The sequence below is a fragment of the Perca flavescens genome, chromosome 9 (genome assembly GCF_004354835.1).
Source record: "Perca flavescens isolate YP-PL-M2 chromosome 9, PFLA_1.0, whole genome shotgun sequence".
In the NCBI taxonomy this organism is placed as follows: domain Eukaryota; kingdom Metazoa; phylum Chordata; class Actinopteri; order Perciformes; family Percidae; genus Perca; species Perca flavescens.
Window position 1 is genome coordinate 24,526,452 of NC_041339.1, and position 25,816 is coordinate 24,552,267.

The window sequence follows — 25,816 nt, forward strand, 5'->3', positions numbered from 1 at the left end:
TTGCACGTTATTTAAACGCTTGGTTGCAGTTGTTGCTGCTAAGGGTGGCCCAACCAGTTATTAAAATCACTTTTTCACACAGGGCCATGATGGTTTGGATTTTTTTTCTCCTTTAATGATAAACAATTTACAAATTGCATTTTGTGTTTACTTGTGTTGTGACATTGTTTAAATTGGTTTGATGTTCGAAATCTTAAGTGTGACAAACATCAAAGGAACAGGAAATGAGGAAGGGGGCAAAGGCATGTCCTTACTGTACATAATGTTGTATCTGGTCATAGTAGGCTATTTTCTTCACCACACATCACGTTTATCAGATGTTAGCAGCTGTCTGTGGTCAGGACCGATGATTGTAATCTTGATGTGGTGAGAGATAACTCTCACTTTCATATGTAAAACAACGTTGTGACGTTCTCCTCAGGCAGGCTACAACCAATCAATACAGGTACCAGGTACAATACCTTTTTCTGCAGAGAAATTAAAGGGCAATGTGGTGGAAAATGCTTACAAATCAACATGACATGCTCTAGTTTGAACAAGGTAGATCGAAACACCACAGAAGGTGGTAATGAGTAATCTAGCGCTTCACCTTGCATGAGCTACGTTTTTTTAAGGTCAGTGGGTTTTTTGTGACCACTTCCTGTCATATGTGACAAACTCACAGTTGTGCTGCTCAGCCATCACACACAATGGTGTTGTTTTTTGCAGTCTTAGGTTTCATTTTACACTGACCAACAATGGGCCAGACTCTTTACAGAAAAGCTGATATTTTATTTGCACATTGCTGTTGTAAAACAAAAACAAAAAAAATCTATACTAATTTATTGAGTTTCATGAAGTTTGATCTATATGTAGCTGCTGACAAGACCAAGAGTCTACAGCTCTCTGAGTCTGTAATGTGTATTGTAAAATTGTAAATTGTTAAAAATTGAGGTCCAAAATTTGTTTTTGATCTTTGCCGTCATGGTGACTGGAGACTGGTGTTATAATAAAACAAAAAAGTTAAACAATATGTACTCTTAAAAAAATTAATACAGCAGTTAACAAATATTTGCGCGAGTGCATATTGGTGCCTGTGGCTGTGAAAAAAAGTGTGAGAAAAGGTATTTCACATATAGGGAAACGGTCTGTGTTTAATGTGACTATTATTTGCCATTGTTCATCACACCCCCAACTGGCCCCGTCAGACACCGCCTATCAAGAGTCTGGGTCTGCCGAGGTTTCTTCCTAAAAGGGAGTTTTTCCTCGCCACTGTCGCAGCAGCCACTGCTAATGCTTGCTCTTGAGGGAATTACTGTAATTGTTGGGGCTTTGGAAATTACAGAGTGTGGTCTAGACCTACTCTATCTGTAAAGTGTTTTGAGATAACTCTGTTATGATTTGATACTATAAATAAAATTGAATTGAATTGAATGTCTGGATGAGATTTCATGTCAATCCATCAAATAAATGGTAAAAACTGTAAACGGTAACGGTAAAAAATCTGAACCAGCTATACAAGGTTTATTGATAACATGCGTTGACAAAGCATGTGAGTAATAAACCCTCTTGCTTTCATATACTGGCGTAAAAATGTCACTGGCCAAAATCACCATACATGAACATTTATTTACATTTCATCATAAGTAGATAAATATGCATCCTTTTTCAGTTAACATTACAAAAAGACATATATGTTCAAAAAGATGGAACTGTTAGGACCAGAAAAGATATCTTCCAGTCTTTAGTATAAGTCAACAAATATGTCGACCCTTGATATGTTGTGCTATGAGGCAGTAAAACCAGTTAAATCTATTTTGAGGTCAGTCCAATCTCGTAACCCATCGGTCTGATCTAATTTAGCCACTGGGGGCAACGGACCATTTTTCTGTGATATCCAGGCCAAGACTTCCTTTTCCGTGCGCTGGGTCCGTTTAGCACCTTGAGACGTGAGAATGGAGTTGGAGTTCAGAGATGACGTCTCTATAAACGGACATCTGCTAAATCGTCGTCAGACGATAGCTGATGGGTTCCAAGATTGCATTTCGGCCAATGCGTTCTGCCTCGTTTGCTCTCCACTGTTTACCTGCAGCAACCAAAGCCCACTTAAACATGATTGGTCAATACTACTTGGACTACAAACGGAAAACAGAAACGCTTCCGATACCAAAATCTTGTCCTGTTGCCAAGAGAAATAGAAATTAAGGCGAGTCCGTCTTTACATCGAAGACCAAACCATTCCTGTATATCAGCATGGCGATCTCATTGTCCACTTGTTCGAGATCCGTCATTTTTCCTTCTCTGGAGCTCCTCAGTGCCTCATCTGTGGAGCCGGGATCCAAAGACTGATCACTGGATCCTCTTGACATCCTTGAATCACCCCTCTTGTTCTCCACGTCCTCGTCAGTGCCACTATCCCACTCTCCTGTGAGGACATCGGTCTCCTCTGCGTCCTCAGGGACAGACTTGCCCTCTGGATGTAGCTGGTGCAGCGTCAGCTCATGCACCTCCTCCTTTCTCTCCAGTAACTCCTGTTGTAGGTCACATTAGCAGAAGACACTTCAAGATTTAAAACTTTATTGTCGTATGCACAGAGAACAAACAGCATTGTACTATTACATTATTCTTTGATTGCCATATATTGTGTAAAAAGTACTCAAACTAAATTAAAGAAAAACAGTAATACAGACTAATAACTACAAAAGTGACATGGTTTTAGCAGTACAATGGGTGGAGTTATTACCATCAAAAGAACAGTTGACACACCGACTTACTGTACACTCTAACCCTAACCCTTTACTGTAGTGAGGAAATTATCAAAGTTCTGCTTTTCTGGTCAATTAACAATGTGTGGTTCTCTCACATCGTCTTTCGACAGATTCATTTGGGACTTTCCTCTAAAATAAAAATATGTAGAACACATCCAGTTGCATCAGCTGCCTCCCTTTGTCTGTCTTTTACTCTTTCTAATTACTTAAGCCTCCACACACGCAACACACACACACATTAGCACATAAACTAATTTGCTACCTCATTGTCACAGTGTATAAGGTCAGGATGTTGGCTCTGCCTTTTGCTATCCTTCATTTCTATTAGTTCTTTGCTGTTAAACGTAAAATAATTTAAACATAAAGAAACCATTGCTATATTAACTACAAGATAGTTGCACAATTACCTCAAATAAACAAGACTGCATTTCACAACTTTGAGCCACCAGGTTGGTGATTGTAGAACTCTATTGTTTGTTTGCTGTAATCATACACAGGTGTTTGCATGATTTGTTCGATATGATGAAATACTTTCCCCTTGATGGCACGTTTCAGTAACTTTGGCACAAAATAAGTTTTACTTAATAGTTTTATTCCCGCCGACATTGGAATCTTAAATCTGAGATTGTAGTTTTGTATTTTAAAATTCCACTTAATGTTTTTTGTGTTTTATGTTGTGTATGATGTTTTATGATTGAACTTTTCTTAACTGACAAACTGTGGTTGAAGTAAAAAAAAACAATTCCCACCGGACTGTGGACAATAAAGTTGTACTCTGTTGTACTGTATATCAGTGCAAGTCATTAGCAAAAAGGTAAAAACCGCAAACTTTCCCCCTAGGCACTTGTGACTCTCTCTTCTGTCTGGGTTTCAGAAAAAAAAAAAAAAAAAAAAAGCCATGCTTAACAGCTGCAAGTCCCTGATAAAGCACAGTCTTACCTGACTCTCTGGTTGATAAGGGATGAAATCTGGAATAACAGGTGTCGGCACAGGAGGGAGGATCTTGCTTTTGATTCTAAGTGTAAGAACAGAGTTAAACTGCATAAAAGCAGCACATGGACAGCACTAATGTTCATAAGCTTAATGAATAATAAAGAGTAATGAATGTACTATGATTGCAAAACATTTCTACATAGTGGCTTTAAAGAAGGTCAGAACATGTTACATTCACCACAGCATTAGTCTTATGAGTCAGCTTTCAGTCCTCATGCATACTCTGCTGAATCTGTTCAGTAGCTAGGAAACAATTTCAGATTTATGGAACAGAACAGCAATTTGAATGTTGTGAGGCAGTGCTTCGACCTAGATACAGTCAATGAAGAAGAAATAAAAAAAAAGATCTGCTCCTTAAGAAACTCAAAAAGCATAGATGCTTTCCATCAGAACACAGTGTTCATTAAAAAAAATTCAGCTACTCTAATTCCCCCTATTGCTCATTTAGTAAACCTCACCATTGCACACAGTTATTTTCCCAGTGACTGGAAACATGCAATTGTGACTACCATCTTCAAATCTGGAGTCCGCCATGTAGTCAGTAACTATAGACCCATAAGCATACTGCCAGTAGTCTCTAAGGTTGCAGAGAAAGTGGCCATAAAACAACTAACTGACCACATTAACAGCTGCAACCCTGGCTTAAACCCTGCCCAGTTTGGTTTTAGAAAACACTACTCTACAGAAACAGACATCTTACACCTAACAGAGCAAATTAGATTACATCTTGACAAAGGTGGAGTTGTTGGAGCTGTATTCTTTGACCTGTGTAAAGCCTGTGACACCGTTAATCACAACGTTCTTATATCTAAACTCGCCAACTTCAACTTCAACCTAAAAACACTATATACAGTATCACCTGTTGCTGACCCGAAAAATCAAGCGTTTCTTGTTTTAACAGAGTGGCTCCGTCTCCTTTGCTGGAGCTCACGCTAGCTGCATTTGGGCTTGGGGTTGGGTTAGCAGCAGCAGCAAGTGTCGTGCTAGCATTTGTTGATGTGAGGTGCTTCATAAGATTCGAGTTGCTTGAGGCAGACGTGGATAAAGTCTTTTTTTCTGGGAATAGCGTGCATGTTACATAAACATTCTTGCATTTAATTTCAATGAGGGAGAAGTAGTGCCGGTACTTCCAGTTCGAGAACGCTACCTTTGAATTTCTCTGGCTCGTTGCTATTGTTGCTGTCTTGTGTTTAGTGATGAGTCAGAGCGTGCAGTGAGACAGCGTGAGCAGGGCATCCGCCCACCCAGACAATCATCATCGCATTTGCAACGGTGTCATCATCCCCACCCCTGATCTCTCCAGGCAGCTGGTGTATAGCCAAAGCCTGACACCTCACGCTTCATTCAACCAAGTAACGTGCCACTTTACATTCTCAGTAACGATAACGGCGTTACAACGATGGGAAAAGTAATTAATTAGATTACTCCGTTACTGAAAAAATAACGCTGTTAGTAATACCGTTATACTTAAACGCCGTTACTCCCAACACTGCTTGGATATCGTCATACCTATCCAACAGAATACAGTGTGTGAAAATCAAAGATGTGTGCTCTAGCAATTTGAAGTGCACAATAGGTGTACCTTAAGGATCTATGTTAGGCCCACTACTCTTTAGTCTCTACGTCAATGACCTTCCACAGTACTGTCATGGAGTAGAAGTACAACTATACGCCGACGACACTATTTTATACACACATGCTACATCAGCTCAGCTAGCAGCTGAGAAACTAGCCAGTGCCCTGGATGGAGTGGTCGAGTGGCTAGATCAATCTTGCCTTACTTTAAATGTAAGCAAAACAAAAGGCATGTTCGTAAACATCTGCATTAAGGGTGAACAAATTGAATTGAAAATTGTCACTGAATTTAAATATGTTGGTGTTGTATTGGACTAAAATCTCAATGTCAAAAAACAGATTAAGAAAATGACAAAAACTATTAAATACAACATGGCAAACTTTAGACAGATTAGATCCTCTCTTTCCACAAAGGCTGCAAAGATATTTCTCCATGCCCTCATTTTCTCGCACATTTCATACTGTATTACCTGTTGGAGGCAGGCCAGTCCAACAACAATTAGGCCCTTAGAATCTTTGTACAAACAGGCTCTGAAAGTATTTGACAAAAAGCCATTAAGGTATCACCACTGTGGGATACTACACAAACACAATCTACTCACTTTTGAACATTTTAGAATGTTTTCAAATCTGTGTACAGTTTACAAAATTTTAAAAGGCTTGGCTCCTACCAGTTTGTCTCTTAGCGTGCCACTGGCTCTGTAAGGTCCACTAGAATAGCTTCCATACACAACTGCACTGTACCCTTTCGCTCTTCAGCCTTTGGGCAGTCAGCTTTCTCTTTTAAAGCCATTACCCAATGGAATACTATCCCAGACAATGTAAAAAGCAGTGATTTGTTTGGTAGCTTTAAAGCTAATCTAAAAAATCACTTAAAAATCTCCCAACAATGCACACACATTGTTAATCACTCCTCACAACTTTTAGTCTCACTCTTCTCTCCAGTGGGGCTGATGGGGTGTGTGTGCATGTGCGTGTGAATGGGAGGGGTTGTGTTGTGTGCTGTGCATACCGCTGCACTCCTTGATCATGTGGTGCATGTAAGTGTGTGTACCTGTAATTCAAAATGTAATATACTGCTATTTGTTACTTGTTTTTTACTTATTGAGCGATGTTTGATTTTTAAAATGTTGTATTTGTATTTGTGCTTCCTGTGGGACTGCAGATGTAAATTAGCCTAAGGCTAACTCTGGTGCAATGCATCAAATGGTTACATTTATGTTTTAATTGCACATTGTCCCTTACAAATAAAATTGAAATTGAATTGTTAGGTTTATTATAAATTTTTATCTCAAACTGTAGAATATTTACAGGAGGGGTCACACCTACCTCTTAAAGATACAGGTGCACATTGTTGTCATGAAAAAGAACAGAAACAGCAAGCCAAGACTCCACCACACTAATTTCAGGGAAAAAGGAAAAATTCTTGAAAAAAATGTTGAAAAACTGCACCATTGATTTGTCTCCATCTTTTAAAAACAACAACTACAAAGCTGTTTTAGGATACCATTCACAGGCTTCTCTGGCAGCGTGTTGATCATTACTGTAGCTTCAGGTCCTTCTCCCACTCGTGTAACTCCAGCCAGGCTGATGTTGTATTTAGCACCCGGTGCCAAGTTTTCCAGACGGTATTTCATCAGTAAGGCTGATATGTTAAAGCACGCTGATGAAATTAGATGTGAAAAAACTTTCAGAAAGTCACACACTGCTGTCATCACAGTCAAACATATGTGTCTTTGTTATTGGTGATTAATTTTCTCACATGCTGTAAGTGAAAGTTAGTTCAAAAGTATCAAAAGTTGGTGAATATTGTACATTTGCAATAAAAAAATGTATCATACATTAAAGTAAATTTGTTCTCTTTCATTCAGCTCTACAAAACTTTTAGCTTTGCAAAAAGCTACAGATGAGTAAAATGACTTGCACCTTTCAACACATCCTGTGAGCTGATGGTCACGCTGCAGAGGCGGTAGTGCGTGAGGTAACCTTTCTGGTCTGCAAAGGGAATCGCTTTCCAAGACAAGTTAACAGAAGTGTGTGTTTCACTAAAAGAAATGAAGTCCTGAGGTTTTTTGCTCGGAACTGAAGAGAAAAAGAAAAATGTAGTTTTAAAACAACTTTATTTTCTTCTTCTTCCGTATGTGGAGGCACACTTAGCTGTGTCTATGACCTCGATGCACCGACCTGCACTGGACCAGCACCATAACTCATAAATACCCTGGCAACAATTTCTGTCATGTAAAGTACATTAAAGGATGGTCCCAATCAGGTCCACACACTGGGATGAGAAGTACAGATTTTAAATTGGAAATGAACAAAGACAAGCTTATTATTGGCCAACACCTTATGAAAAGAACAGTGGAAATGATGCATCTCTGACCTACAGTATAAATACATATTTATACTAAATATATAAATCTGTAATTTTTGCTTTACTGCACAGACCAATATACTTTCACATGGATTGCCATAACATGCTGTACATATATTGATGGTTCCCAGAGGATGAATCCTTACTTACATTATGAAGGCCTGACTTTTCCTTCCTTTTTTTTTTTTTTTTTTTTTTGTGAATTGTCTCGACAACTAGCCTACTGGTTGGTTTACCATGACATTTGGATCAGACATTCATGTCTCCCTTGGGATGAATTCTAATAACTTTGGTGATCTCTTAACTTTTCATCTATCTACCATCACATCCAAATTAAAATTGGTCAAATACTGTGGTATAATACCTGCAGGGCTAATGACTTTCCCATCAACTGTACAATGAGTACCGGTTTATTTGTTTAGTGCTAATCGTCAAATGTTAGCATGCTAACATACTAAACTAGGATGGTGAACCTTCCTGCTAAAAATTAGCATGTTAGCATTGTCAATGCAGCCTGTTATCATGATGATGTTAGCATTTAATTCAAAGCGCTGCTGTGTCTAAGCACAGCTTCACAGAGCTGCTAGCATGGCTGCAGACTCCAATGTATTCAAATCTCATTTAAAGACACTTACCACCCTCCTTTTTATAAAAGATGCACATTTTAACTGTCTGTGGTTTCCCACCATCACATCTGTGTTCAAAGTAAAGGTAGCGAACGTAGTCCTTTATATCTGTAACAGAAAGAGATTTATAGTTTTCCTTGCACAGAAAATATTTGTAATACAAGTGTGTCACATTAGCGGACAAAACAGCAGTTTCTTATTTTATTATCTTCACCATGGAGGTATAAAAAAGGAAATGGTAAAATGTATGTTTTTTTATCTGTATGTCCTAAAATGTCAATGAAATTTGGTGCTAAATTAGTACAATAATTTGGTGTACTGATTTGTTGAATCCACCATGTGTAATTTTCCATGTCTTGTTTTTGGTTTTTATCTTCTCCATTGTCTTTAGCCCTCTGTGGCTGAGGTGCTGAAGCTGTGTGGTTAAAAGCTTTTTAACTTCAACTTACTCTTTCTTATTTGCTTTGCTTTTTTCTTCTTCTTTCCCGTTAATGTGATCACATTTTTTGGCATGGAATCCCCATCTTGAAGCTCGTACAACTCAAGGCAAGTTTTCCAATGTAATGTGTCATTCAGTAACGTTTTGTCACAAACTGCAAAAAAGAAAAGAAATTAAATACTAGCCTTTAAGGTCGACTGAAGGATACATAAACATTCAAGCGTCGTGCGCACACACACACACACACACACATACACACACACACACACACACACACACACTTTGGCCTACTTTTTAAATCTGCAGCAACTTCGGCTGGAATTTGTACGATTGCTGTTGGAGAATACCCTGCTGCGTTTTGGGCAATAACAGAGATGTTGACTGCAGAGAACGAGACATGAGTGGTGTGTCTATTTTCAGATGTGTTTTGGGGATATCTGTTTTCATGACAATGACATCCATGAGAAGACTGTGTGTCGGTCAAGTTGTAATTCACTCCACTGGCTGCGGCTGCATGTGGCATCGGCTGGACAACATAAGAGACAAAGACAGCAAACTGAACAAAGCAGAAGTTAACACAGGGAAACCCCAAAAATCTGCAAAAAGCAAGGTTTATGTACAAGGTTTCATAGCAGCAAGTCAGTGGTGAGATGCAACATTGTCAAATTGTTAAAGGGGGGATAGAATGCAAAACCGATTTTACCCTGTCATAGTTGAATAACCACAGTTCGGTGGGTAAATAGGACATACATAGAAGCTCAAAATCCCATTGACACCCCTTTACTATGAAAATCTCATATTTTGAAACTGCCGCTGAAAACAGGCGAATCCCAACAAAGCTGGAAGTTGACGTCAACCTCCCAAAAACCGGAACCTTTGTCAGCCCATGGGTGTATTAAGAGAACGGTGACGCCCCAACATTTACATAGGCTACACAACTGACCTGAGATCAGGTAGTCTTCCGAATCTAGGTCGCGCAGATCTCTGCTATTCCATTACAAAATTCACTTCTGAAACACACCCCGGCCTGCTCTGAGCTCAATTGAGCTCCGTTACGACTGGCAGCCCACAGCACTCCATACCCGCGCAAAGTCACCGGTTTTTGGCAAATGGACTACTAAACGCTGGTGCTCTGACAGAGCTCCAGGGCCTGCAGTTCCCCTCTTCCTAATGCCAGGTGTGTGTGAGTGAGAGCGCGGTCAGAGAGCTTGTTATGCCAGCAATCTCTTACCACAGGTTCCATTTAATCTTATAATGTGTGTAATTATAATGTGTTGAGTTATTTAAACAAACGATCGGTGAAATACATGCCTCTTGTCTGCGAGTCTCATTGATAGAGCCTGCGGCTGGATGGAGCTATAGCTAGAGGAGGCTAGCTATAGCTAGCCTCTTCTTAGAATTCCTCTGGAATTCACAAAAATTTATTAACTTGAAATCGGACACCGTTGTTAGCTTTACAAGACATTTAGTTAGATGTTGTATAACTGGCTTGACGAAATTCAAACTGTAAATATACTCGGAATTACGCCCAAAATGAAGCTAACTATCCGTGATTTGTAGCTACACACAGCTAGGATTGAAGGGACAGTCGCAGCTAACGAAACCCTTACAGCTCACAAATATTCATTAACTTGAAATCGGACACCGTTGTTAGCTTTATAAAATATTTAGTTAGATGTGTAAGTGGCGTGACGAAATTCATACTGTAAATATACTCGAATTACGACCAAAAATGAAGCTAACTAGCCGCAATCTGTACACATAGGATTGTAGGGACAGTTGCAGCTAACAAAACCCTTACAGCTCACAAATATTCATTAACTTGAAATTGGACACCGTTGTTAGCTTTATAAGACATTTAGTTAGATGTGTAAGTGGCGTGACGAAATTCATACTGTAAATATACTCGAATTACGACCAAAAATGAAGCTAACTAGCCGCAATCTGTACACATAGGATTGTAGGGACAGTTGCAGCTAACAAAACCCTTACAGCTCACAAATATTCATTAACTTGAAATCGGACACCGTTGTCAGCTTTATAAAACATTTAGTTAGATGTTGTATAACTGGCGTGACGAAATTCAAACTGTAAATATACTCGAATTACGACCAAAAATGAAGCTACACATAGATAGGATTGAAGGGACAGTCACAGCTAATGAAACACCTAGCGATAGCGAAACTTCACAAATATTAATTAACTTGAAATCGGACACCGTTGTAAGCTTTATAAGACATTTAGGTATATGTTGTATAGCTAAGTGGCGTGACATTGTGTGAAACATGTGGTAAGAGATTGCTGGTGTAACAAGCTCGCTGACCGCGCTCTCACTATCACACAACTGGCCATTTAGCTAGCAGGAAGAGGGGAGTTACAGGCACTGGAGCTCTGTCAGGGCTGCCAGCCGTAACGGAGCTAACAGCAGGCCGGGGTCTATGAAGGAAGCTGGCCGGGCGGCGAGGCAGCAGCACCGCCGCTGAAGTCCGACACACAGTCTTACCATATTTGCAATTAGCCATCAATTTTCGTAAAACGGCCCATATTTGAGCTTTATATAGTTGATTTCTCACATAAAAAAGTCTCAGAAGTGAATGTTGTAATGAAACATTGCAGTGTCTGGAATATGAGATTCTGTCGCTTCTCTAATGTGTGTGTATTGGGGATTCGCTCAACCAATCAGCGCGCATCTCTAATGTCTGCCTATGGCAATTCGCTCAACCAATCAGCACGCAGCTCATCTAAATATTCACGAGCATACCATATTTGGAAGAAAAGCTCTTGTTACAAATAGGGCCAAAACACAGGGATGCATAAGGGCCAATAAAATATCAACCAGGCCATTTTCAGCCCAACCAATGTTACATATCCAATTAGGAGACCATAAGGAACAGTGTGAAATACTCTATATAATCATTCTATCACCCCTTTAAAGTCTCCTAAATTGTGCGTGCTGCTTTCAGTGCAATTAAACATTTCTGATCAAATTGTCTGTTTTAAAGTACAACATAGTCATACTTGGTGCATATTTGGCCGTACTTGAAGATAATACAAGATTAGATAAGATTATATATTATTCAAACTTCAAAATTCAATTTTTTCCCCTCTATTTGGCCAAATGCTTGCTCGACAATAACAAAACAAAACAAAAATTAAATATCAAGGAAACCTGAAGTTGACGTTTTTTTGTAATAAGTACAAAATGGACATCAAAATATTAAGATCCAGTTTCATACCCACCCAATTCATTGTAATAATTACTCAATAGTGTTGCTCAATAATCTCAAAAGAAATTCAGTTGCAGCAATTTGAACTGCTTAATGGCATCTTTTTCTCTAATACTGTATATAAAAAGTTTACCCAAGTACACTGTCAACATGAGTAATTTACAGTTGTACATAGAGACTGTAATAAAAATACTCTCCAGGATTTCTAGTTATAATTGAACGCATTACTGTTGTCCTATTTGGGACCATTTGTATGCAGCACATGGTTGCACAATATGTGAGAAAGTCAGTATGTGCTTGTGAAAAGTAAAACAAAATGAAATGTGCGTTAATCTAATCTGGACCCACAAGTGTGAACATGTTGGTGTTGTTTTCCTGTTATGCTTACCTTCCACGTTAACGTCACCTTTCGAGTGCCGTTTAAAAGTTGTATTGCCATGGTAACTTCAGGTTTTTGTTCAAGCTCTGCAAAAAAGAATTATAAATATATATATAATATATATATATATATATATATATATATATATATATATATATATATATATATACATATATTATTGAGCAGGCTATTTACTGTATGTTGAGTGATTTTAATCCTAGTTTGAGCCAAAAAGAAAATTGTGTTTAGAGTGAAATACATATTAAAGCCGTTAACGTGTGTACTGTATCATCTCCAAAAGCAGGAAAGAGGCAACTGCATGCATTTTGAGAAATGTAAAATAATGTAAGGTGTTGGGGTAGGAGTGGTGAGGACTCATATTTCTAAGTATGCTAAATATAGCATATTTGAGTTTGGATTTATGATATCTAGTGTGCACAAACCATTTCAGGCCAGTAATCAGACTTGACACCTCAGTATAGAAAATATGTTACAGATATCAGTCAGTCTTCTCTGTTGCAGTGACATTTGGTGATTTGTGAAAACAAATTATTTCAATAAAAACACTGAATTTGAGGTTTAAAGTGCTTAACCAATACATCATGATATCTATGACATCACCTGCAGGAACAGTCACAAATGACCAGCCGCTCCACAGTGGGTTTCGGGCATGAGTAGACCGATGTCTGATTTGAACCTTGTAAGCTGAATCCTTCAACAGATTCTCAACAGTGGCATTGTCTATTCAGATAAATAGAAGAACAGGCATTTCAAAAATTTTACATTTAAAAAAATCTTGTGATTCTTCCTTTTTTTATTATTATTATGTTTTTCCTATTGACAACCAATCCCATGAAAAGATCAAAGCCCACAATGAAGTAAACAAAATCTGATATATGTTATTCCTCTGTTGTCAGAAGTATTGAGGGATAGACTAACACACTATTGGTTTGGGGCTTTTCATGGGATAGAATAACACCAGCCCTATCCTTACAGCCACTTCTATCTCAGCATTAGCAGAACTTAGGTAGTCAGAAAGCAAGTTTTAAAACTTGGTCCACTGTAATGTAAATATGAGAATTGAAATTAGTGGGCTAAAACCAAAACATACAAAACCACTGGTATGACCTTTAGTGTATCTCAGTAAAAAAAATAAAAAATAAAAAACAATGATGAAAGAACTTTTCACTCAAAAGACTTACAGAATTACAAATATATAAGAAACTACTCACATTTGGAGTTGTAACTGGTGGTATTTGTTGTTCTCTGTAACAGCAATACAGATAAAAGGTTAAATATCTTACTTCATGTAGAAAAACAGATTTAGATACATTCAATTTTGTAACATAATTTGCCTCACTTTTTCCCATGATTCTGCGGGGTCGTCATTTCGTCGGAACAGGATCTCGGCTAAAGCTGGATGCGCCCCTTCAGCCCTCCATGTTAAGCTGAGGTCGTTTTTTAACCAGGACATGGAAATTATTTGTGGCGCTGCATACTTAACTGTTGTAGGAAATGCAAAAATATTTTGTGAATGATGACTATTTATAGTAAAATTCTCAGTGAACTTGTCACTTCAAAATGAGAACAGTGTGTTTTAATCTCCCATGTAATTGGGTGAAATGAGAGGAGCATCCAGTACCTGTGTCCCCGAGTACAACAGACCTCCTGGGCGATGTGCAGCTGGAGTTTCCTACGCGAGCTTCCACCCAAATGTCAACTGATCGATTTTTGATGAGCTTCTCCTCGTTGACCTGAGACCAGGTCTGCTTAATGTTCCTAATTTTTTCTTTACTGCGGGTGAATATGTAGAGCTTTGAGTACATTGAAAACAGCAGAAACACATATCCCATGTCCTCAGCATTATTCTGAAGGTGTATAATATGAACCCCTTTCCGTTTTCCCCATTTCTTTCCCTTAAGGTATTTAAGATTGTTACAAACAGCAAGCCTGGGACTGTCCTACACCCAAAAACAACCCCATAGGTCGTTTGTACATGCAGCTTATTACGATTATTGTGGCAGCGACCTTTAGTGGGCATAGTAATTATGACGGGAGCAAAGGAGGAAGTCAGGTGATGTAGTATAAAGAGCTTAAAAGTCTGTGTATAAGTTACATACGTAATTACGTCACATACTTCGTATGTAACTGAAGTTTTGTAACAAACATACTTATTTTAACCCAAACCATGATCTTTACCTAAACCTAACCAAGTAGTTTTGTTGCCTAAAACTAAACAAACTGTGACTGTTTCACAAGTTTAACCACGTGTTTAAAGCTGTGATCGTTACATTTAGGTATGAGGCCATATTGCTCTCCTGCCACCAAATGGGGTGCTTATTTAGGAAGCAGTCCAGTGGGTCATATTAGACGGTAAGAACAAACAATGTATGTTGTTGTATGGGTTGGAGGACTTTTGGGGGTGGCAGTAGAAAAATCTTTAATTTCCCCCCAACATTACATTACATTAGATTACACGTCATTTAGCTGACACTTTGATCCAAAGCGACTTATAATTGCTGTATATGTCAGAGGCCGCACGCCTCTGGAGCAACTATGGGTTAAATGTCTTGCTCAGCGTGGCCGGGTTGGTTCAGTGGGTAGAGCAGGCGCACATATACTTGGAGGTTTATGCCTCGATGCAGGGTCCAGAGTTCGAATCTGACCTGTGACGATTTCCTGGATGTCTTCCCTCTCTCTCTCACCTAGCTGTCCTATCAAATAAAGGTGGAAAAGCCCAAAAAATTATCTTAAAAAAAAAAAAAAAGTGTCTTGCACACATTGGTTGATGTATTGCAATGGGAATGGAACCCAGATCTCCCACACCAAAGGCATGTGTCAATCAGTAAATTATAATTGTTGGCAAGCCTGGCTCTGTCCAAAGAGAAGTTCCTTACAGACTGACCACAGCAAGTCAGAGTTGGTAATCAAAATTTGTAGTGCATTTTATCTATTTCTTTTTAAAGTAATTCTGTACCTGCACAAGCCTCATTTTTTAAATAATACGCTGGTACTGCTGTTTTGCTGCTGCTACTCTTTCCTTGGTACTGCTTTTATTTATTTGTTATATTGTTTAACAACACTGTGAGAGGTCATTAAAACTTCCTGACTATACCTGTACCTGAATATCATGACAATAAAGATAATTCTGATTCTGAGAGGACTGATTTGTTTTCACTGTGTATAGCAATACCCATTCACAAAATATGAAAAAAAAGGTGGCTGGTTGAGTAGATGTCACCACTTTTCAAATATTTTGGCTCAAACACAATACTCACTCAATGTAAAGGACAAATGTCACATCACTCTCAGTCGTATTCATGCTCCATTCACACAAGTAAACAGTCTCATCAGCCTTTCTTCTGAAGCACTCAGGACTGGAAGGAGCCTCACATGCTGACCCTTAGGCATAAGACATTTCAAAATGATCTCATTTATTAATATTACTAGTCTAGAAATGAACAAAGACATTTTCTTCAGCAACAAACCCAAAGCAGAAATGTGAAAGGCTGCAGCTGCAGTTTTCTTAATTTATTTAACCTTTTATACTGTCAATCCACTTCACCTCTCGATGATATTCTTTTCACTTTCTTATTTTATTTCAGCTCTACTGTGAAGTACTTACATACATGATACATTATACAGACAAGGTTAGAGGTTTGGCATTTGGTCAATCAGTCCAAACACTGAGCCCCTCAGTCCCGTTGTACTGACCAAAGTCAAGCTCAAAACTGAAAAAAATGCATCCCATTTATAAAAAAAATAAAACAATAACCCAACAATATGTGAACTATCAGTCTGAACAAAGGTATCAAGGCTGGCACCTCAATGCGGATGCAATCTCTAAGTGAAAACCACATGATGCTGATAAGCTAACCAACATTTTGTCGCTGATGTTTAACTTTTTAAGCAATTGTCCCTTTCATATGTTTGTTTATTCATGATTATTGTTCTGTATTGTGTTTTTAATGTGATCAGATCAAGGTTAACAATAAAAGCTACCATGATGTTACTTAAGTGAAGTAAGAAAAGAAAAGATAAAGGGTATTTATTTACCTTTGCTGGCTGCTGTAAGGAAAATAAACACAACAATGTATTTATGTAGTGAACTCCTGCATTTCAGTGTTTCCATGAGGTATTGTGGAAAGTCTCGAAGGCTCATTCTTCAGTGTGTGAGTCCATGTATTCAACCTGGCTTCATGTAACTCAGTTGTCTTTCTCAGAAATGTCAGACAAGTTTCACGTCCCTCAGGTTATATGAGCTGCAGCAAAAACCACAAGTGTCAGGGGCGGGGGGAGGTTTGCGTTCAACAAACTGGCAGAGAGACACAACAGCGATTCTGAAAGTAATGACTCTTCAAAGTCATTTGGTTGATTTTTTTTTTTTTTTTAAGTTCAAGTTCAACGTTTTTGTTCAAAGTCAAATTGAAGGAGACTCTGGAAACTACAGCAACAGAGTTCACACACCTATATCTGTCTGGTGTTTCTATGTCCGCCACTAAGTGAGATGCATCAGATCATCAAACCATCATGATGGGAGAGAGGAGTTTGTCCAAGTCCAAGAAGTTTGGAGCAGCACGTGAATAAGTACAATTTACAGCGGACCCAAAGTACTTACATATCAGTATATTCAGTAGTGTCTGAAAGCCGTAAATAACTGCAGAGTTGAATGTTGATTCTTGGTGGATTTTTCAGGACAGTAGTCTGGATCAACAGAAATACATTTGCAGGATAAAACCTGGACATCCAATGCGTGGCTCTCGCACCGGATGTCAGGCTTTGTCCCTCACCTTCCACTCTCTGTGTGTGTTGCTGTTCTCAAAATCCTTTCACTTCGGGAAACAACAACAAACTCTGAGCTAACAAGCCACATGCTATAAATGGCAAGTTTTGAAGACATTTTGGATCATGCAACAAGACAGGTCCGTTTGGTTCTTTAGGTGAATGATTGTAAAGATTTACATAGAATATGTTTACGGCATTTACTAACTAACTGGGATGTTTTGGGACCGATTGGTGTGGATTGCTATGGACGAAGTTCACACAAGCAATACACTGGTAAGAGCAAAATACAGTTAAACATGTATCCAGCTAATTTATATAATTCCTGTTACTGTATTGTGTAAACAGTTAACATAATTTAATATTGTATGTGGCGCTTTCTTTTGCGGGGTGCAAATGTTCCACCAAAACAAGTTCCTTCCCGAGACTATTTTGTGGAGCCACAGTCACTGTGTCCGGAGCTTAGAACTGCCCAAGACGATTGTGATTGGTTTAAAGAAATGCAAACAATCCATTGTGTTTTTTTCTCCTATCCCAGATTGTATGTGTGGTGTAGCCAGACCTTACTCCACAGCGCTGTGGAGATAGGTTTGGCAATGTGAGACTAGCAGGACAGTGACGTTTTAATGAATACAACTGGTGTCATTTAATGCAATGTTGATATCAAAAATATATCTTGATGGTGTTGCACCAGTGACCTCTATACACAGACAGGATAAAGGAGGAGAAGTTTAGGACAGCAAAGCTCTCGATCTACCGGTCAGTTTTCGTTCCTACCCTCACCTATGGTCATGAAGGCTGGGTCATGACCGAAAGAACGAGATCCAGGGTACAAGCGGCCGAAATGGGTTTCCTCAGGAGGGTGGCTGGCGTCTCCCTTAGAGATAGGGTGAGAAGCTCAGTCATCCGTGAGGAGCTCGGAGTAGAGCCGCTGCTCCTTTGCGTCGAAAGGAGCCAGTTGAGGTGGTTTGGGCATCTGGTAAGGATGCCCCCTGGGCGCCTCCCTAGGGAGGTGTTCCAGGCACGTCCAGCTGGGAGAAGGCCTCGGGGAAGACCCAGGACTAGGTGGAGGGATTATATCTCCAACCTGGCCTGGGAACGCCTCGGGATCCCCCAGTCGGAGCTGGTTAATGTTGCTCGGGAAAGGGAAGTTTGGGGTTCCCTGCTGGAGCTGCTCCCCCCGCGACCCGACACCGGATAAGCGGACGAAGATGGATGGATGGATGGAAGTTTAGGACAGCACATATACTTCAGGTTTCCATGCTGAAATAGATTTTAGACATACTGTATGATTGGTAGCTTCCCATCTTTCCATCTCAAATTTTGTGTAACTCTGTGAATGTGAATGTTTTTTATTCTTTTAAGGAATCTGGAAGTGAAACTTGTTCAACAATTAAAAACTATCCTTCCAGTTTGTGTTGTGGTCTTGGAGACGATCATTCTCGTGCAACTCCTCCTTATCTTACATCCTCATTCTTCTCCCCATTTCCCATCTATACAAAGTTACAGTTTCATACCAAATCACTTGCACTTTCATCTTCACCCTTTGGTACCTAGCTCCACCTCAAGCAGCTACAACAGCAAAATACTGCTTAGACAGTTATGCAGCTCGCTTCTAAATCTAGGAATCTCTGTTAGTGAGTGAGGCCGCCGGCCTTAATTTCCCTTCTGCTGCTATTTTGCTGCTACCAACCGGATGTTATAGCTCCCTCACACAAGGAGAAAATGTGGGCGATATATTACAAGAAGTTAAGAATACCCAAGTATTTACTATTGCTACTTTTACATAAGTAAATAATCTGATTACCTCTTCCACCACTTGCGGACCTAGTGGTCAACCTCTCCAGGTCCATAGGAACAAGTAGGCCTAGGCCTATGTTTTACAGTCACTGGCCTACACCTGTAGACCTGTAAGACAATTTTCCAGTGTATATTTACCTTCTATATCGTAAATGGGCCTCTAATAAATGCCCATTGTAGTGAGTGACCACATCGCCTAATAAGTCTCTGAGCAGAGTTTACCTTTCTAATGTCCGCTAGCATACCTGTAGGCTAACTATAGCTAGCTTTGTGTGTAACGTAACAAAAACCCACCCATCTCAGAGGAGCGAAGCTCAATATTTCATTCATTAAAATGATGGTACAAAAGGAGCACTAACGCCACAGGTCTTATGTTGACAACGTGGACGCAGATATAGGAAACTCCAAAGGCAGTTGTAATATTTACTTAGCAGGCTAGGCTAACGCTGTAGCGCTAACATTAGCAAACGTCGGCATAGCGTTAGCTAGCTGTCTAAACATGTGGAAAGCCGAACAACATCCCCATCCAAGCTGTGTTTCACTTTCCCTCCAATATTATTATGAACATAATAAAGACACCTGGACTCGGTCGAGATCAAAAGCCATATGACTATGGCAAGATCACAAGCATTTAGGTACATGGAGTGCTAGCGAAAAAGCTAACGCTAGCATAAGGCTAACTTCAAACGTCATTCATTTCTAAAGCAGTGTTAGAACTTTTTTGACAGCATGGTACACATTAACGATGGTATTATTATATTTGTCCTATGTAATTTGTTATCATATTGAAGAGAGAAATTGACATTTACCTCACACAATTATAGCAGCTAGCAACAATTGGGCCTTTTTTCTGTGATTTATGCCATTTTTAAAATAATGTATTACATTTTTCCACTATTCCCTGCACTATGTCAAAGAATTTCTAATATAGGAAGAAGTTCCACTCCCTCGTTACTTCTGGATTCTGAACTGGTTGCAGTTCCACCAGAGTTCCATATAGGGGGCGCTCACAGGCCAGTGCAGAATGAATGGGACTCTATGGAGTTATACCCCTCAAAACCCACTTTTCTCAGGATATACTTTTTTGTCTAGTAATTTGAATGTTGCATTCGAAAGGGGAGGCTAAGAAAATACACACTGCTGTGTGTTAGATTTTTTTAAAGTGGCTTTTTTGTTCTAAAAAGCCTTTTAAAATGTCAATGACGTCATACACATATACGGCCAAAGATACTGCTTTACGGCGAGCTCTGAGTCGCTTCCTTTGTTCTCTCGAGGCATCGACAACACAGCTGACATGTTTGGCTCTCCCTGTCAATATACGTGCTAGAAAGAGGTTTGCTAATGTTTTAAAGACCACACCAAAATATTCACTCTGATATTCAGGTTCTGCTTCGGATGCCGTCAAGCGGGATCTCCGATCGTAATCAGTCCTTCACTGACCAATCAGCATTCATTAGCAGAATGCTAGCGTTTTATGGGCAACAACGACTCACCCTGTAAGAAATCAAAACGACATAAGTACTCGTTCATTCAACTTTCGACCTATAACCCATGTTGAACTTGCAAAAACTACAATCAAATCTGAGGTTTCTCAACGACAATCAGGCGAAAGAGACACATTTAGCCGTCTAGCTCCATAGAGTCCCATTCATTTTGCACTGGACCGCGATCACCCCCAGTGGAACTCTGGTGGAACTGCAACCAAAATCCGGTACAATGGGGCTGGATAGGGAGTGGAACGGCTTTCCGTAGACCGGCTTTGGATGAATGTTGGTATCTAACATGGAGTCCACAAAACATGTGACCACCTCGGAACCAATCGCATAACGGGATAGCTCAGAACATTTGACTCCCTAGTTGGCCAAACTCTCTCTAATAGACAGCGCTGCGTGAGACATACCAGTGGCTCCTCCCAGTGGCCAGAAACTGTCAGTACAGGACGGACGTGCAGTAAACTATTGGGTAGGAGACGAGGTCATTACCGTGTTCACAGGGCCTGAGACAGACAGCTGTTCTCCTTCCGTGCCTGACAAACACACTTTAACTTTTCAAAACACCATGAACATGCCAATAGTGCCGTTGATCTTCTGGAATTACTGAAAATGCTCCATGCGCGTTACTCTGTGATAGAAGATGGCGGAGTCGGATGGCGTGGATTTTGCTTCGAAAAATCCACAGAGCAGGTAAGTGAAGCGGAGTGAGGATGTGGTGTGTCCACACGGTGTTGGACTGGTCCCTCGGTATTACCTTCAGCGAAGCCTCTGCGGCTCCGGGACTGCAGCACTGTTCGAGCCCCGCTGGATCGTCACGGATTCGCGGCTTGACTCCGGGAAACACCGAGGAGCTGTCCGGGCCTCCAGGCATCCACACTGCCTGCTCTTAATATCCATGCACAGCAGAGTTAAAATTAACTAATGGTGTAACAATTGTTCATTTAGAGCAGTAAACACACCTAACTCACTGCAGCAGACCGTTAAAGTTAGGTGCAGACAACAATGTAACATTAACTGGAAACACTTTGCTAAACAAAGTTGAAAATTGTGAACAGAAATGGTAAAGTGAAAGTCTGTTTATTTTTTTTATTTTTTTTTTTTTAAATCACATTTTGAATGTAATCACATAAACACTTTGACTGATCAGTCCTGTCTAGAGACAGGCAGATACTGATATTGATATTAGAGTTTAAAATGTAATTACAATACAGGCCTATCAGCTGATAGTTTAACATAAGTGCACAACATTTTGGATCAATTAAATTTAGGTGCTTTTCAACAGTACACGTCACAATAGGACAATCACAGGTGTAGGCTAAATAATCAAATTAATGATGCTTAAGCTAACACCTGTGCTCTTCCTACTATGGCAAGTCAAAATGTCTGCTGTTAAATAAGTGACTCCTGTGACCAAGAGCAGTAATGAGCGGGTCACTTTACAGTTGAAAAATAAACTTAAGATAAGATGATAGCTGTTTTCTAAATGATATTCTCTGGCAGTGAGAATTCTTTTTCACATTACACGAGCCATCAGAAAACGTACAGGTTCTTCTTGCCTGTCTTCTTGTAATTTTCATTTAAACAGACACATTATTAAAGGATATAAGAAACTCATTAGCTTAGCAACATTAAGGCTACAAACAGCCCAAAATGGAACCGTCCTTTAATGCAACAGCGTACAATCATTGCAAACATTTTTGACACTTATCGGATGACATATGCGGATACCGACGAATCTGTGATTAGCTGATATTGGTTGTTAAAATATAGTGTGGGTGTTAAAATGAAGTTCAATCCAGCCTTTGACTGCTTCTTTAAACGCACCATTTTCATTGTGAAAGTTAATATCCTTTACTTAAGCTAAAAAAAAAAAAAATCCCTTTTTGGATTTAGCAAGTTAAACCTTTGTATTCAAGTTGCAACACAATTTAAAGATGAGAAGAAATAAATCTATGGTGTAGATGGCCATAGTGACTTAATACTCAAGACCATTAAATACAGTAGGTCTGGAAATTACAGAGAAGTTGAATAGAAAAATGATAAGTGTGTTGGTACTATGATGTACTCGCATGCCTAAATGCTTCAGTGCTTTTAATCCATTTTAATGTAAGTGACCTCATTTCTGACCAGTATTAAATTGTGATCTGAATATAAAATTGTTGGACTCAAACTTGCATGTAGTGTATATGCATTTGTGTCATCTGTAGTCTGCATTCTATGTGATTGGATGCCGGTTTTGGTTCTCCTTTTAACAAAGCAGGTTGGCAGAGGAAGTGCCAACAAAAACTAAAATAGCAGCTACCACAGTACAAGTGTCTGATGTAATTTTTACTTGTGGAAATATTTCTACTTGAAGTGATGTCAGGAAGCTCAATACTCTCTCAGGTTAAGTTTCTTCCTGAAAAGTTTTTTGACATTTCTGTCCCTGGTGATGACACAATGCAATGTGGTTTTCTGCCACTAAAATGATGTTTCTGCACACTGAAATTTTGTTCATACGTACCTGTGGTAGTGATCATGCTTCTTACTGGCTGATTCATTTCTGTTTTCTATGTGTAGCAACAAATAGTCGAAGCAGAGGGATGACATTTCTATTGATAGCAATGTTGTTTCTCTCCTGTGTGCAGCACTCTCACTCTCACTAATGCAAGGACACTGTACACTAAAGATTGCATTTCCTCTGGGTCGACTGTTACATTTACATCACAGTATTGCTGTGTTCATCAACGCTTTGAGTTAACACCAAACATTAGATATCTACATACAGATCACATTTTAATATTCTTAAGGTAAACATCCTGCTTGGCTAGAATATTACAGCTTTCAGCTGTAAACATTAGATTGAAGAATTGACAGTCTTTAAGGATTTAAGCCCTGGAAAATATAAGTGAGTTTTATCATGTAGGATCCCTTGATTTACTGATTGTGACAAGGCCCTTTTTTCCTTTCCAGTATGGCTAACAAGAATAGCACCCTGCGCTGTACATTCTCGGCCTCAAGCCACAGTACCACCCTCCTCCAGGGCTTGTCGGTCTTGCGTGCTCAGGGCCAGCTACTTGACGTTGTGCTGGCCATCAATGAGGAGCGCTTCCAGGTCCACAGAGCTGTGCTGGCCGCTTGTAGTGATTACTTCAGGTTAGTCTAAATCACAAGACCTTTCGCCTCCCATTTACATTTTAAATTGGAAGCACTTAGCCAATGCTCTTATCCAGAGCAATTTACACCAAGTGCACTGTTAGAGTACGCTGCAGTTCACAGATCAACTGTATTATAAGCAATTCAGTTGGGGGAGGAAGGTGAAACTCGTAACAAAATGCAAAATGATGCACTCACTTGCGCTTGTTTTGTCATTTTGTCTTTAATCATATCCATTATACTTCACTGATTTCCTACTTTATTATAGAAGTTGTAGAAATATGTATTCCAGAAATTGAAAGCAAGGACATTTTAAAATGATAAATTATTAAACATAAACTAGATAAATCTACAAACGGGTGACGTAATAATGTAGCCAAATATACTTTTCACTTTGTTTTGCACGCTTTTTTCATTAGATGGTAGTTTTCAATTAATCTGCATACATATAATTGCAAATAATAATAATATAATTTGACTTAGTTATGGAAAGTCATACAAAACTAATGCCTTGCATTTAGAAGAGATGGAATTATAAAAAAAAATATCATGTAGTTCAACTGACCTGTTCTTGTGTTACAGAGCAATGTTTACTGGAGGCATGAGGGAGTCGAATCAAGATACCATTGAGCTGAAGGGTCTGTCCGCCCGTGGGCTGAAACATATCATTGACTTTGCCTACAGTGCAGAAGTCACTTTAGACCTGGACTGTATTCAGGATGTCCTTGGGGCAGCAGTGTTTCTCCAGATGGTCCCAGTCATGGAGCTCTGCGAGGAGTTCCTCAAGTCAGCGATGAGCGTGGAGACCTGCCTGCACATCGGCCAGATGGCCACTACCTTCAGCCTGTCTTCCCTCAAAGAGTCGGTGGATGCCTTCACCTTCCGCCACTTCCTCCAAATTGCAGAGGAGGAGGACTTTCTGCATATTCCCATGGAGCGCCTCGTCTTCTTCCTGCAGAGCAACAAACTGAAGAACTGTAGCGAGATCGACCTCTTCCATGCCGCCATCAGGTGGCTCCAGTATGACGAGTCTCGCCGGGCTCAAGCCAGCGGTGTCCTCTGCCATGTGCGCTTCCCCCTTATGCGTTCCTCTGAGCTGGTGGACAGTGTTCAGACGGTGGACATCATGGTGGAGGATGTGCTGTGCCGGCAGTATCTCCTTGAGGCCTTCAATTACCAGATTCTTCCCTTCCGACAACATGAGATGCAGTCTTCACGGACACTCATACGTTCGGACGTCCTGTCGGTCATCACCTTTGGCGGGACACCCTACACTGACAACGACCGCACAGTGAGCACCAAGGTGTACCATCTCCCTGACATCGCTTCCCGCCAGTTCAAAGAGCTGACAGAGATGGAGATGGGGTGCAGCCACGCTTGCGTTGCCGTACTTGATAACTTTGTGTACATCGTTGGTGGACAGCACTTGCAGTACCGCAGCGGCGAGGGGGCGGTAGACAGCTGCTTCCGCTACGACCCACATCTGAGCCATTGGCTGCGCATCCAACCTTTGCAGGAGGCTCGTATCCAGTTTCAGCTCAACGTGGTGAATGGACAGCTGTATGCCACCGGAGGGCGCAATCGATCTGGCAGTCTGTCATCTGTAGAGTGTTACTGCCCAAAGAAGAACGAGTGGACTAATGTGGAACCATTAAAACGCAGGATTTGGGGACACGCAGGGACTCCCTGTGGACAAAAGCTGTATATCTCAGGGGGTTATGGCATCTCGTTGGATGACAAGAAAACTCTTCACTGCTACGACCCAGCATCAGACCAGTGGGACTTCAGAGCTCCCATGAATGAACCCAGAGTGTTGCATGCCATGATCAGCACCAAGGATCGAGTTTATGCTCTGGGCGGTCGCATGGACCACGTGGACCGTTGTTTTGATGTGCTTGCGGTGGAGTATTACATTCCAGAGAATGACCAGTGGACCACCGTCAGTCCCATGAGAGCAGGGCAGTCTGAGGCGGGCTGCTGTTTACTGGACAGCAAGATCTACATCGTTGGCGGCTACAACTGGCACCTGAACAATGTCACAAGCATTGTGCAGGTGTACAACACAGAGACAGACGAGTGGGAGAGGGATTTGCACTTCCCAGAATCCTTTGCTGGCATCGCTTGTACACCGATTATTATTGCACAAAACACCACAACGCGAACCATCTGACCTGTAACTGTGAAGATTTTATTCCGCGTGTGTGTGTGTGTGTGTGTGTGTGTGTGTGTGTGTGTGTGTGTGTGTGTGT

At 40.2% G+C, this 25,816-nt stretch overlaps 2 protein-coding genes across 4 annotated transcripts; one reads left to right on the top strand and one right to left on the bottom strand.

Annotated features, from left to right (window-relative positions):
* Positions 1 to 1,588: 1,588 nt before the first annotated feature.
* Positions 1,589 to 17,108, bottom strand: il12rb1 (interleukin 12 receptor subunit beta 1). The gene is made up of 15 exons (XM_028587954.1): positions 16,414 to 17,108; positions 15,636 to 15,759; positions 14,000 to 14,151; positions 13,718 to 13,860; positions 13,590 to 13,623; positions 12,979 to 13,098; positions 12,367 to 12,443; positions 9,043 to 9,277; positions 8,762 to 8,905; positions 8,322 to 8,420; positions 7,242 to 7,397; positions 6,823 to 6,978; positions 6,645 to 6,714; positions 3,687 to 3,762; positions 1,589 to 2,510 (listed from the first exon to the last, which is right to left on the bottom strand). The coding sequence occupies exons 1-15, from the start codon at positions 16,517 to 16,519 to the stop codon at positions 2,181 to 2,183; spliced, it is 2,022 nt and encodes a 673-aa protein (XP_028443755.1). The 5' UTR covers positions 16,520 to 17,108; the 3' UTR covers positions 1,589 to 2,180.
* A 3,624-nt stretch (positions 17,109 to 20,732) lies between these two features.
* On the top strand, positions 20,733 to 25,813 carry klhl26 (kelch-like family member 26). 3 transcript variants are annotated; one of them, XM_028588291.1, is made up of 3 exons: positions 20,734 to 21,122; positions 23,385 to 23,567; positions 24,150 to 25,813. In XM_028588291.1, the coding sequence occupies exons 1-3, from the start codon at positions 21,073 to 21,075 to the stop codon at positions 25,735 to 25,737; spliced, it is 1,821 nt and encodes a 606-aa protein (XP_028444092.1). In that variant the 5' UTR covers positions 20,734 to 21,072; the 3' UTR covers positions 25,738 to 25,813. The 3 variants fall into 3 exon arrangements, with proteins under 3 accessions (XP_028444094.1, XP_028444092.1, XP_028444093.1); XM_028588292.1 differs by having other exon boundaries at positions 20,734 to 20,901; XM_028588293.1 differs by lacking the exon at positions 23,385 to 23,567 and having other exon boundaries at positions 20,733 to 21,122.
* The last annotated feature ends 3 nt before the right edge of the window (positions 25,814 to 25,816 follow it).